The sequence below is a fragment of the Tenebrio molitor genome, chromosome 5 (genome assembly GCF_963966145.1).
Source record: "Tenebrio molitor chromosome 5, icTenMoli1.1, whole genome shotgun sequence".
Classification (NCBI taxonomy): Eukaryota; Metazoa; Arthropoda; class Insecta; order Coleoptera; family Tenebrionidae; genus Tenebrio; species Tenebrio molitor.
Genome location: NC_091050.1, coordinates 18,854,359 through 18,868,592, shown reverse-complemented (window position 1 = coordinate 18,868,592; position 14,234 = coordinate 18,854,359). Strand labels below are relative to the sequence as shown.

The 14,234-nt window shown below is 35.8% G+C and overlaps 2 protein-coding genes and 1 long non-coding RNA gene across 5 annotated transcripts; 2 read left to right on the top strand and 1 right to left on the bottom strand.

Annotated features, from left to right (window-relative positions):
- The first annotated feature begins 53 nt into the window (after positions 1-53).
- Positions 54-1,038, top strand: LOC138130495 (coiled-coil domain-containing protein 43-like). Its single transcript, XM_069047001.1, has 2 exons — positions 54-266; positions 320-1,038. Exons 1-2 carry the CDS (start codon positions 90-92, stop codon positions 773-775), a joined length of 633 nt encoding a protein of 210 aa, XP_068903102.1. The 5' UTR covers positions 54-89; the 3' UTR covers positions 776-1,038.
- Positions 858-1,626, bottom strand: LOC138130500 (uncharacterized). The gene is made up of 2 exons (XR_011159600.1): positions 1,563-1,626; positions 858-1,078 (listed from the first exon to the last, which is right to left on the bottom strand). It is a non-coding gene; the product is annotated as an uncharacterized lncRNA (long non-coding RNA).
- A 77-nt stretch (positions 1,627-1,703) lies between these two features.
- Positions 1,704-13,773, top strand: Cul3 (cullin 3). 3 transcript variants are annotated; one of them, XM_069046978.1, is made up of 8 exons: positions 1,704-2,171; positions 2,778-2,975; positions 7,729-7,914; positions 7,966-8,727; positions 8,784-8,954; positions 10,339-10,446; positions 12,725-12,849; positions 12,906-13,773. In XM_069046978.1, exons 1-8 carry the CDS (start codon positions 2,106-2,108, stop codon positions 13,603-13,605), a joined length of 2,316 nt encoding a protein of 771 aa, XP_068903079.1. In that variant the 5' UTR covers positions 1,704-2,105; the 3' UTR covers positions 13,606-13,773. The 3 variants fall into 3 exon arrangements, with proteins under 3 accessions (XP_068903079.1, XP_068903080.1, XP_068903081.1); XM_069046979.1 differs by lacking the exon at positions 1,704-2,171 and adding an exon at positions 2,562-2,724; XM_069046980.1 differs by lacking the exons at positions 1,704-2,171; positions 2,778-2,975 and adding an exon at positions 6,143-6,299.
- Positions 13,774-14,234: the final 461 nt, after the last annotated feature.

Here is a 14,234-nt window from a genome sequence, read left to right as displayed (position 1 = left end):
GGCGCATTGGCAACAAACAAACCAGATACAAACAGGTTGGCCAACGTAGAGTGAAATGAGTGAAATGAAAAACTTCCCTAAGTTTTCAAATGAAAATGGCCACCGCAATGGAGGATTTTTCTTCATGGTTAAGTCGAACTCTGGAAGAATTAAATACTGACGAAAGTGTTTTCGGTTCGTACATACAAGGTATTTTAGACAGTGACGAGACTCCCGAAGAAAAATTTGAAGCTTTACAAGGGATACTTTCAGAAATAATTCAAAATGTGAGTGCCCCCTTCCCTTCAGAGGATGGAATTTTCATTTTTCTCCTTTTTAGGAAGAAGAGATAAATAAAATTTGTAACGAAATCCTGGAGCAGTGGCAATTTCACAAACTAAAAGAGCCTCCCCCAAGCAAATCCTCAAGTGAGGATGTAGACACAAAACTTGTGAAATTATTAGAGTCCCAATCTCTTGCTACCACCAAACAGAAAAACTACACTGAAGAAGAGAAAAAAATTCGTGAAGCAATTTTGTCACAATATTCTCAAATGACTGATGACGAAGATGAAGCAGAAACTGGGAATCAAGCAGGTGACCACAAAGAAAATAATATTGAGAAAAACACAAATGTTCAGTCTGTATTGCATGCTGAAAAAGTGAAGCGTGAGCAAGCTAAACTGGACAGCCAGAAAAAGAAGGAAAAAGATAAAGAGGATAGAGAGAAGCAGCGGCAGCTGAGAGAGGAGAAAAAGGAGAAACGTAAGACTCAAAAAGGGGAAAGAAGAAGGTAGCAACATTAAATGTACTTGAGATTCCTCATTTGAAGTTTTTTTTGTTTTACTGAATGTGTGTTAACAAAATAACTACTCCAAAAAAAACCAAGAAAATGTATTAGAGAAGTTGATTTTTACAAGTTTATGTGGAAGAAAGTGACATTATTTTTATAAAATAGTACATTGGAATGTGTGAACTAGTTGCCCAGGTTTAGAACTTGAATATTTTTGAAATAAATGCCTACTTCCATTGTGTGAAATAAATTTGGTTTTAAGATCTACCAGTTGAGGAGGGTGTTGCCTGTTTTTGATAAGATGCAGCTTTAAAAAATTGTATATTCAGTTTTTGACATTAATCATTAGAAATCATGTTTGAAGAATACTCAAGAATGATATTGTTTGATCTTACAAAATAGCTTTACATAAGGTGTTGCCTATATAGCAGATCATTTGTTGGTATAAAAAAAATTCAAATTTAGTCTACCCACACCACCAGTGGAGTCGGCAGGAAAATTAATTTATTTCCTTTAAGTGCGGTTTCAACAATAGTAGTTTTTTTTATGTATTTGGTTTAGAAATGAATTTGATCAGATAAAAAATTCCAACATAATTTTCCCATAAAATGGCTTTAATGGGAGGTGTAAAATATCGGCATTATCAGTGGTTATTTTGGGTTTTAGGTCACCTCGCGGCGTATCTCAGCTGAATAAAATTAGTTTTAGTAATTTTTAAACGTCAAGTGATGGACCGCTTTGCGATTCTGCGGTCCTGATGTCTAAATTCGAGTAATTATTTAAATACTAACCAAATAAAGTGAGGAATTGACAGGATTGACGTGCCATCGGCACATGCTCCATTTGACGTTTCCATTTCAGATTTCAGGGAGATTCATTTTTGTCGAGTGTCAAGTTGGCAGCTCTGCCACCAAATTAATAAAAAACGAATCAGCTGAATGCTGAATACTGGCAAGCAAATGAAACTTTCTCTTCGTTTTCCACGACGTTGACAATGGCGATGTGAAGTTTGTGCATCAAAACAGTTAAATTCGCGTTTAATGCGAAAAGACAATCGTACTCCAAATCGGCGAGATTTTCCGCCAATTAAAATCCGTCTCGTGTGATTGACTTTCGCCAGTGTGATCGTTTTTCTAACATTACATCGTTCCCGAAGTTCGAAAAACAAGAACAGTTTATGTTGTTTAGTGTTATTGTTAAAGATGAGTGGTTGTTGTTACAAAAAGAAGGACTCGACGCCGAAAAAAACGACCTTTTTTGATCCCTGCTTGGAGTGATTTGTGTGATTGCCGAATTTGGTGCGTGGTGTTTTTTTGTGGTCAAGAGTTACGAAAATGTCAGCTATGAAGAATTCCTCACTCAGCAAGAAGGAAGGCAAAATGAGGATTCGAGCCTTCCCAGTAAGTCCCGAAAGATTACCCACCAACCAAGTGCATTGTCCTCTACAAATGTCAAACCGATATGCTTCACGCGATAATTATCATCAATGACCATCGAAAACGATACAAAAATAACACAAATCATCACAATACGCACGTTCGCCACCAAATTTGCATAAAAACAAACGTTCTAATACGATCCGGATATTTTACAAATCTAATTTCAAATTTCTTTAACCACCAATCAAAGCCACCTTGTCTACGATTTATGTCATCCAATTGCGAAAACATAAAATTCGCACTTTACCAAACCCCACCAATAAATACGACCCTCGCGTTTCTCTTACCTCAAAAATTGTTACCGCTTTGCGTTCGCCCTTCCATCATGCCCCAAACACAATTCGAAAATCGCAAATAAAAAAACATCACATTGTCATACTTGTCATTTCTTCTCCGTTTTCTTTCATAACCAATTTTGAAATTTGGCAAAATTTATGTGTTCCAATTAACAGAAATGAAAAACAGCCAGTTTTGTAGACCAAATGAACCTCCCGGGGACATCACATTCAAAACTGTATTTGTGGGGTTACATGTTGTCGAAACTGAAACGACTCAATTCCGTTGTAGATGACTATGGACGAGAAGTACGTGGAGAGCATATGGGCCCTATTGAAAAACGCCATACAGGAAATACAGAAAAAGAACAATTCAGGTTTGAGTTTCGAGGAGTTGTATCGGAACGCGTACACCATGGTTCTCCATAAACATGGAGAGAAGTTGTACACCGGACTCAAGGAGGTTGTTACTCATCATTTAGAATCAAAGGTAAGAGGGAAGCCAGTCATTCTGCCAATTCGACTCGGAGCTCTTTAAAATGTTTGGCAAACAACAGGTTCTTGACTGATTCAGATATTTATCTCGAGACCAAATATAATGCACACTGATTGGATTATCAGCAATAACGCTGATGCCACATTGTCAGGTTAGAGTTACAGTCAAGTAAATTTTGTTATGAGAATGCTGATTAAATAAATTACAAAACAACAGATAATGGAACTTCAACAATGCGTGATGTGGTATTTTTAATAAGTTGATCGGTATTGTCTTTGTTGGGCAGATCTACCTCTATGTTGGTACCCAACAATTTTGTATTACAAGCTAGTGGTAGCAAACCATCGAGGATTTTATTTTTAATCATCTTTACTAGAATTGTCTTGTATGTGTATGTTTACAGGTCTCGCCGACATTTTATCGGCAGGTGTAGGTGATTTGCACTTTATTCCACTGTAAATAAAATATAATTACCGTAGACATAATTTGCAATATGTTCGGTTGATTGGAAATTGTCCCATTGCAAGCTGAAAAAAATAGCCTTGACCTTGCCCAGACTGCGTATTAACGTCACCGAGGACACCACTTCTCTGTCCCCTATTTTGGTCTATGTGACAGATTTTAAACAGTAATTTCGCCAAGTTAATCGTTAAATATTTACACCACGTTTAATTTGCTTTTTTAATACATCTCGTTTTGTTTTTGCAAAGCTGCTGCCACCATAATTAATATTTGTTGTGCCAACATATTTATGTTACTGTTCATCAAAAGTGATGTAAACTGGGCCCCCACATTTACACGAAATACATTTACTGTTTGCGCTGTCCGTTTCGCAGCTTCGCCGCGCACAATTTGTTTGTTTTGAATTTGTTCTTGTTCTTGTTGAGAGTGTTTCCAAATGAAATTCTAAATTGTCTTTTGATCTGTGTCATAATCCGCGACCTGAATTAAGCAATTTGGACATAATGCAAACAGTTTTGTTCGCCGAAAATAGAAAGCCGGAATTTATAATTTTCTAAAAGTGGATGAGGTGGGATTTTTTCGCGGTCGAATTTTTCCTCTCTTATCATATTATATTTTATTGTGGTGTTATAAATCGCAATCTTGGAGATATTGCAGAACGTAGTTTTTTGCACCTTTCAGTTGGAAAAAATAACATTTTCTATTTTTATTCGCATAAACAAGATCTGATTAATAGTTTCATTTATTTAGCGGATGTAAACGAATTAAAGGCTAAGTAAAAATGGCGGCTAAGTGTAATTTCAGGAGTGCTGCTTATGTCGTTAAAACAAGTTGAAGAAAAAACGATGTTGACAACAATTTATGCGCCTGTTCGTTGAACAGAAAGCTAGACCTTTGAAGTTTTAAATGTTATTTCATTAGCTGATTTTATTAATTGACAACACAACAGTATTTTGAGATGGGCCGATGAATTTGTTTTTGATTTATTTGTTGTCGATGATTACCGACTTAATGTTGTTTTTTCCATCAGAAATTAAGTAATAAGATTTCACAATATATATTTAAAGTTGTTTATAAATTTGGTTTTCATTATCTGAAAGCAAGTGAGTTTGTTAGATTTTTTAATGTTCTTAAAATAAAAAAATGTGATTGATCCTTATCTTACATAACAAAGTCCTAATGTTTTTACTATATTTTAAAGATTATACAACATTACCTATACGTCACGCTGGGCGCTTAAGTCACAAAAATCTCCAAAGCAATGACTTTAAAAATTAATTTGTAAATTAAAGGGAACCCAAAAGTTTATAATTTTAATTTGATCCATTTATTTTGTTTGACTATTTTTCTGAGATCTCCATCATCTGAGTTTGGTGTTTTATTGAATGAGAATTTGTTGTGGGTAAAGAATAAAGTAAAGTGGTGTTTTTGGATCAATAATTGTTTCATCTGTATTCCAAAAACAACCTTTGTCAATTGCTACCATAAATATTTGATTAATTACTTAACGGTGAAGTCAGAACGGTTGAAGTGTTGAATTATTCCAGATATTTAGAGTTGTTTAAGGGTCAATCTCGGGTTAAATATAAACGAAAATTTGCTATTGAGGCAACAATTACTCTGACATTGACTCGGTAATGTAGGTACAATCGACAGAAATACCCGAAAAGGTCGGCACCCGTTCCAGTTTCGACGAACTCATCCTAGCCGGGAAAATATTTTGAATTTTTTATGTAAAAGGATTGATAAATCATCGTGAACAATTTAGAGGTGCGTGTTTAGTTGACACGTGGTATGTCAAAACATTTATCGTGGGCCCACGTGATGCAAGTACATAGCGGTGGAGGGAACTATCTTGCGTTTCGTGACAGATCCGGTGATTAATTCGAGAAATTAGAATAAGGCAAAAATAATTTTGCTCGAAGCTAGTGGAATGTACAAAATGAGCGTTGAAATTTAAGCACATAAGGAAAATATTGACACTTGATGAGCTGACGAAATTTTGCAAAAAGGAAAACGAGGCGAGTCTCCAACGTGGACGCATAAATTTGACAGATTGTTTATGAAATCAACTCGTGGCTGGTTTATGAGAGTACTGTAAACTCTTCAAGTTTGAATGAAAATGTGGAAAATAGTTTTACTCGAACGAAAGTGGGTGAAGAAGGTCATAAGAAAATCGCAAGGCCAGAGAATTATTTTTTTTATTAATATCGGTTCCAGTGCACTAAAGTTGCAGAGATTTTTGTGTATTTAATAAAATATTTTTCACTGTTTTAAACTGCAAAAGGTTAATATTTCAAGACAAAAAAATAATATTTTGTGATGTGGTCATTATAAATAATTCAAATAGAAAAATAAAGAGTAAAAACGTGCCGAGGAGAATTTTTCTTTTCCATTAGGAAACCTTCTGAAAAGACATTTTGTTTTGGATAAAACTGGATTCACCACAAAAACTGTATGTTCTTCTGGAATTATTTCTCTCAGTTTTGATTAATTCATTGAAAATTTAATTTTTAATTCATTAAAACGCTCATTCCACACTTCAACAAATCACTGCAACTGGTAGAATCAAAGTCAAGAATGACCACGCGTAACAGTTCGGCCTTGAACAGCCGTTGGAAGTGTACATTTTTCTGTTGTCATATCACAGGACCACTGTTTGATTAGATTCTGTTATCAGTGATGCCGAAAAGTGAATGTTGGTATTAGGTGGAAATTTCTCCAATCGGCACGCAAAGATGATTTAAGTTCGAGGACCTTCTCAAAGTGGACTTCGTTGGTTTCTTCCAAAGTTGAAATATTCTGAGCCACTAGCATTGACAAAGCGGATGTACGGGTTGTCTCCCAATAAACCCCGTAAGCCATAACTCCGTTATTTACTGTACATAATTAAATTTCATTAAACAAAAAACTAGTTAACTTTTATTCAGTGTATGTAAGTACAGTTGCGGAATTAAAATTTCGGGCACTATTTTTCTGTCACTTCAACAAAATCTTTGTAAAGCACCTTCTACTGTCATCATGCCTGACATTCAAAAATTAAACTTTTCTGTGTCAGTCACCCAATCAATTTTGAATTTTGAGATTTCACAAATGACAATTTTTGAATGCCAAAAAGACAAAAACATGACAAGAGTAAAAAATTAGGTTATTAACGTAAAGGTTGTTATAGAGCTTATATCATGACATTGACAATACTGCCCGAAATTTTAATTCCGTAACTGTACCTACCTAGATAAATATCAATAAATATTTTTGCTATTGAATATTTCAGCAAAGTCAGGTTGTTAGACTTTTTTGGATTCAGGAAATTGATATCTACAAGACTTTAGCTCTTAAAAAAATTATTTTTGCTTGACCTTGAAGTTAAGGCCTCTAGTAGAAATTTGTAGATTTTTTTTAATGTACGGTCGGTGGACAAATAAAACTGGGACACTTAAAATTTAATCTAAACTCGGTACAGGTTGCAAAGACACACTTGTCATTTGCAACAGCATTTTTTTCATATTTCTGAACCAAATAAAGGCACAAAGGGACCAGAAAATCATAGTTTGGGTTGAATATTTTCCAAATAAGTACAGTTTTAAAGTAATTTCAAATGACTAATGCCATAAAAGTGCTGTTGCAAATGACAAATGTGTCTTTGCAACCTGTACCGAGTTTATGTAAATCAGACCATTGAATTGTCAATATATTTGTCAGTGTCTGTATAATATGTCATACCACAGTTAACCTATTTGTGATAAAGCCGTAATTAAGCGATGCAAATTTGTAAATTTTGACTTATGTGATTGTCATTTTTGTCCCAGTTTTATTTGACCGTCGACTGTACCTACTGAAATCGTAAAATTAATAACGAAGTGGTTTGCGGCGATTTTTGAGAGGCACTCTGTATAACAATAAAATAGGGTTGCATAATTTGTTTATTATATTGCTTTTTAGATCAAATTTTACCCGACTTATGTGAAGATTATTCGAATGTTTACATTTTTTCATTTTCATTACATTAGCGTTACAAAAATTGAAAGAAAAAAATACCAAGGAATGGGATAATTTTTGATCGTATTGTTTTGCTCCTGACCCTGATAATTTTTTATTTGTAAATTGTATTCTCCAAATGAACCGAATACAATTTTACAAGTGCACGCTATTAAATTAATTGAATGTGATTTTGATCGGGAAAAAACTGCAATAATACGAGCGTGTGGACGCTAGAAAAGAATGACGAATGGCCTGCACAAAACCTACGATTCCGTAATTAATCGTTCACTTTTGGTGTGTCCAGGTCCGCGAAGATGTCCTTCGGGCTCTACACAACTGCTTCCTGATGACACTGAATCAAGCCTGGAACGACCATCAGACGTCGATGGTGATGATTCGCGACATCCTGATGTACATGGACCGTGTCTACGTGCAGCAGAACGACGTGGACAACGTGTACAATTTGGGCTTGATTATTTTCAGAGATCAGGTAAGATACGGTAAACGGGTAGGTCACGTCTCAAACGATTTGTCCGGCAAGGTTGTGCGGTACGGGTGCATCCGGGACCACCTCCGCGAGACACTCCTGGACATGGTGATGCGGGAACGGAGAGGCGAAAAAGTGGACAGAATCTCGATAAAGAATGCCTGCCAGATGTTGATGGTCCTCGGCATAAATTCGCGCGCCGTCTACGAGGAGGACTTCGAGAGGCCCTTCCTCCAGCAGTCCGCCGAATTTTACAAAGTAGAAAGTCAGAAGTTTCTGGCCGAAAATAGCGCGTCCGTGTACATAAATAAAGTAGAGGCCAGAATCAACGAGGAATCGGACAGGGCGAAACACTACCTCGACGAGTCGACCGAATCTCGAATCGTCGAAGTCGTCGAAGAGGAGCTGATCAAGAAGCACATGAAGACGATAGTGGAGATGGAGAACTCGGGCGTGGTGCACATGCTGAAGCACCAGAAGACCGACGACCTGGCCTGCATGTACAAGCTGTTCGGTCGGGTGGCCGACGGGCTCAAGACGATGGCCGACTGCGTCAGCCAGTATTTGAGGGAGCAAGGCAAGGCTCTGGTGCAAGAAGAGGAACATCAGCCATCCACCAACGCCATCACGTTCGTCCAGTCGTTACTAGATCTGAAGGACCGTTTCGATCACTTCTTGAAGAATTCGTTCAACAACGACAAGATCTTCAAGCAGATGATCGCCTCAGATTTCGAACATTTCCTCAACCTCAACCCCAAGTCGCCCGAATACCTCTCCCTCTTCATAGACGATAAATTGAAAAAGGGCGTCAAAGGGGTGAGTCTCGATTTGTCGTCCCTCTTCACAGTTTACAACATCCGGGTCTGTTCCAGATGTCAGAACAGGAGATCGAGCTGGTCCTGGACAAGTCGATGGTGTTATTTAGATTCTTACAAGAGAAAGACGTATTCGAACGTTATTACAAGCAGCATTTGGCGAAGAGGCTGCTCCTGAACAAATCAGTCAGTGACGATTGGGAGAAAAATATGATTTCAAAGCTAAAGGTAGGTCTGCGGAGAAACTGTTTTTTTTTTTCCTAAAACTAAATTATCCTTGCATTAACACGTTTTAGCGTTTGCAAGTTTGTTTGTCACGCATTATTTGTAGTAAACAATGATTCAATTATACGTTTCCATTGTAAGCCGTTTAACTTCCTCAGAAATCGAAGTGAAGGTTTTGTTTCTGATAGCGTTTATCAGTAACCTTGGAATCGTTCGGCTAATTAAACTAATGCAATTATTTCGAATTTTCAAAGAACTTTTAAACTACAGTAACAGGCAGGCACGATTATCGACGCTGAAACGGAATCGATCGTTTTGGAGTATTGTGGTGAAAAGTATCGATTCAATTAAAATATAACATTGTTCCCCGTACACTTTGAACGTAGATACGTAAAGATTTGATGGTTCATAAAATTGGAGCAAATTGGCAGTTTTATTTATTTAGCGAAAATGATTTGTAGTTTTGGCTGGTGTACAATAAAATTGCGTTACAAATCGTTACACTAATAAATACAATGATGTCAGAGGGCAGTTGTATTTGCAGTGACGATACAATGATGCAGCAGCACACTAAACCTCGTTTATCAACTTAATAATAAATATCGGTTTTCACAATAAGTCGATAATCGTGAATGTCTGCGGTCTGCCATTATCATTAATTATTATTAAAAAATAGCATTTCTGTTTCAATATACATATTTATTTAACATTATTCAAAATTTTTATTTAACTTTTGCGTATTCCTCTAGAACATGTAGAGAAATCGAATCCAAGTTTGCGTTAGTGTATGTTTGTCTAAGTTGTCTAAAAACCAAAGCTACTCTTATTGATAACTACTCTTACAAATTGTAGATGGTTATCTACAAGTAGTCGTTTAAAAATCAAAATTACTGTTGCAGATGATTACCTACACGTAAATTTAATTTTTAGACAAATTAGAACAATAATAATAAATATTATGAGAAGGTTTTTCGAATTATTTCCCAATTTGGTTTCTTCGAATTTTTTTAACGGTCGCGTGTGTTGTTTTTAAATTAAGTCTTGTTTCTAATATAATTTTTAAACGCAGGTTTATGGAAAATTTAAATTTGAGGACATTTTGGAAAATAAAGTAATCGAACACGACGACGACTCGTCCTAAATTTGTGCGTTCTTGTGTTACTCTACAGTCTTGTATTGTATCTGCAAAATTCTCACGAATCTGTTTCATTGTTCACGGTACAGATGCTTTTTTATACGTAATGTGAAAGGTATAGATACTCTTCGAGAGTGTTTTTTGCAACGGAACTAAATCACTTTACATTCTTGAGAATTTTGCAACTTTCTGTGGAGTATCTATATCTTTTATGTCCTTGTGGAACGTACTTGTGAATAATTCTTTTTTTAGACTGAATGTGGTTGTCAGTTCACTTCAAAGCTCGAGGGCATGTTCAAAGATATGACAGTTTCAAATACGATCATGGATGAGTTCAAGGATCATATCACCAAAACTGAGGTAACGATTTTTCTAAAGCTGATAATGTTGGAGCAGGTTTGAGTTTTTGTTTGTTTCGATTTTGTTGAGGAAGTGATGCGTTAAGGTAATTTTACATTTAATTGACAATTGCACTAATTTTAGAAGACGAGTTAGTCAACTTCTGAATTTTTAATGACCAATGTCTTGATAGCTTCGGGTACAGAATGAATTCCAAAAGTTTTCGAAATGTGTATGAATTGGATGGGAAATTTTTCTTCACAAGGGATGTGTACAAATGTGTTTGAACAATTTGACAGAGCATAGTTCAAAAATGTTTTTATTTGCTTTTTGATTAGCAAAACTGTAAAAGATTATGTTATAATTAATCTCGTGACGCAGTTGGGTAAGGTGAATTAACAACACGACGTTGTGCCGTTAAGAAATTTTCAACAGTTGTGAACTTTGTTAAGGCCATCCATCATTTAGAGTTTGAACTTTGCTTGGATATTTCACAAAGAATACGGTAGCAAATAACAAGAAGCAAATACATCACCATTATGTTGCAACTGAAAAATATTTTCCCGCAATTTCACTTAAACCCAAACATTTCCCCGTATCACTTTATCCTTTGTCGCTACACCTAGGGTGATTCTTATCCGTCCACTTTCATTTTCAATTTTACAAAATTGAGCGGTGTTGGTGGTGTTTTGGTAACAAATCTGTGAAAGTATCAAATTTCACAAACGTCAAATGAAATCGCATGAACATTAAATCGAAATAAATTGTGTATAAAAGGCAACAACACCTAATTAAAAAATGTAAATGTAATTGCTGCAACTCGCAAACATAAATTTTAGTTGAATATTCGTGCGACAAAGGTCGAAGCTGCCAACCATATAAGCAGAAAGTGCTAGAAAGTCACCCTGCCAAACGTACAGTCTTGATTTATTGTTAAAGTTGGTAACCCACATTTTTAAAGTCTCTAAATTTATTTTTTTATCGAAATGAATGCTTAAATATGAAAGCCCAAAAGTTGCATTTAAAACGGGACAATTACGTATTTTTGAAAACTTGCAACGTGATCAACAAATTCACAAGTAATCGGAATTAATCGATCCACAAATTACCAACATTACATTCTAATTTCCACCGTTGGACAGCAATAAATTATAATTAATACATAATTTGATGTTTGTTTCAATAAAAATTGTATCACTCAAAACTAAAAACTGTAGGTAGGTGTTTGTATTGTTTCAAACCAAACAATTTTCAAAATGGTCAAGGTTCTAGAACAAGACAATTTCAAACCTCCACATTTTTAAACCTGTTTCTAAATCGTCAAGATTTTTGCTCATAATTTTTATTACATTAACCGGTACAAGTTTTTTAACGGGTTAATAGCCTTAAACTTTGTCAAATTTAGTGATATTTCATAAAATAGTGCATTTTCCTCTTTGTCAGTCAGGATCTAGAAAAGTTGGTCATTAATGAAAAATTTTCGACAAATCGGTTCCAGCTTTGTTTTACGTTTTTCATTTATAGAACTTGCTTTGAAATGTTTATTTTTCTGAATATTTGCTTAACGGCTTCTTCAAGAATATTTAAGATCAGCGGCGGCTCGTGAATCCGTAAATGTGCGAGGCAACAATAATCGGTAAACTGTACTTGTCCAAAATTATAGCTTATCAGTTTTTCTGGATAAAAAGCAAATTACAAATCATTTCTTTTCATGTATCGCTTTGTTAATATTGTTTGTCACATAAAGTTGAAAATAGGCAGTAAATTATCAGAAAACGTACATTACTAATTCTAACTTTTTGCCTGTGACCATATAAAAGAGAAAACGGCATAAATCTCGTCAAATTATAGTAAGTAGTCTTTGTGCACAAAATTATATAGATTGTTATAATGGCAAAATACAATTACGTGAAAATAGTCTTGAGTAACTTAAAAATGAATTTAAAAATTATCTATAGTTCCACAAAATGTGCGTCCTACTATTAGCTGCATTACTTTTTTTCGCTACGGTTTAAAATTTCCACTATTATGGAAATACATTTTTTTAGAAAAAAAATTCAACAAGAATGATGTCTTTGAAGCAATTAACGAATGACGGCAGATTTAAGTTAAATGAATAATAAGTGTAACAACGCTTTTTGTTTGTATTTTATCTTGAGCCTAGTGTTTCGACGATAACAAACACATTTGTACAGTTTCTTAGCGAGTTTTTCTCAATGTCAGTTTATTCCAAGAACGGGAGAACACCCGTTTACAATTTCCAACGTTAAAACCCTCATTTTGTGGTATCGTGTTGTAGTCAAGCTTATGCGGGGTGGACCTGTTCATGCGAGTTTTGACAACCGGGTTCTGGCCTACGCAGAGCGCCACTCCCAAGTGCCACATTCCCGCTATTCCACTAGCTGCCTTCGAATGTTTTAGTAGGTGAGTATCGCTCGACGCGATCAGTTTTCATCGGGCTGATGAAACTTTGCCGTCAGGTTTTATTTAGCCAAACACAGCGGAAGGCAATTGACGTTACAACCCCAGTTGGGCAACGCCGATCTCAACGCCATATTTTTCGGTCCGAAAAAGGAGGACCCGGACAAGGAGGGAGCATGTTCGTCCACCAGCTCCATCTCGCCGAGGACAGGTCCCAGGAAGCACATAATTCAAGTGTCGACCTACCAGATGGTGGTCCTGATGTTGTTCAACAACCACGAGAAGTTGACATACGAGGAGATTTTGAACGAGTCGGACATACCCGAGAGGGACCTGATAAGGGCGCTGCAGTCGTTGGCGATGGGTAAGGCGACGCAGAGGATTCTGATAAAGAATCCGAGAACAAAGGAAATCGAGTCAAATCACGAGTTTTACGTCAACGACTCTTTCACCTCGAAATTGCATCGAGTTAAGATTCAAACGGTCGCGGCGAAGGGTGAGAGTGAACCGGAGAGACGTGAAACTAGAAACAAAGTAGACGAGGACAGGAAGCACGAAATAGAAGCAGCTATCGTTAGAATAATGAAGTCGAGGAAGAGAATGCCTCACAACATTTTGGTAACGGAAGTGACTGAACAGTTGAAGAGTCGATTTTTACCGTCGCCCGTCATCATCAAGAAACGAATAGAAGGATTGATCGAACGGGAGTATCTAGCGCGGACGCCCGAAGACAGGAAAGTTTACACCTATGTTGCTTGAACTACTCTTTGTTTTGTTTTGTTCTGGTGGAATATTGTGAGTGGATAACGGTTATCCTTCGAAGCAAAACTATAATGAAAATTTAAATAACTTTAAATTATTAAAATAAAGCGATCCTTTCAACTCTCTGCGCTACAAGACGCATTATTAAATAATTTGTTTTTCTTATTTTCTAGTTTTTTTTTTATTTCATCTGATTTGTTTCTCATATTTATTTTCCAAGTTCACTTGTTTTTTGAACATTATTGTAAATATTTTCATCATATTTAAAGAAAATATATATAAGGTTACAGATTCGCTAATTGTGCCGATACTGAACAGTCGAACTCGATAAAACTTTGTCCAGGGAAACAGAGCTAGAGTGGCACCAACAAATTCTTAATTCTTCATTATATCTATGACAGAAATAAATCGATATGTTTTTAACATGTAAATTTTGCATTTTTACTGGAGTCAATCCGTTTTGTGCTTTGATCTAATTAAAACTTGTAAAATTTGTCTGTTTATATATATTTTTGTTTAAATCTTATATTTTTTGTGTTAGGTATGAAGTGAAGAATAAAAATGGACATAATGTTTCGTACGAAAATTCGTCAGTTAATCCCCACTTTTCGAAAAATTCTTTTTAA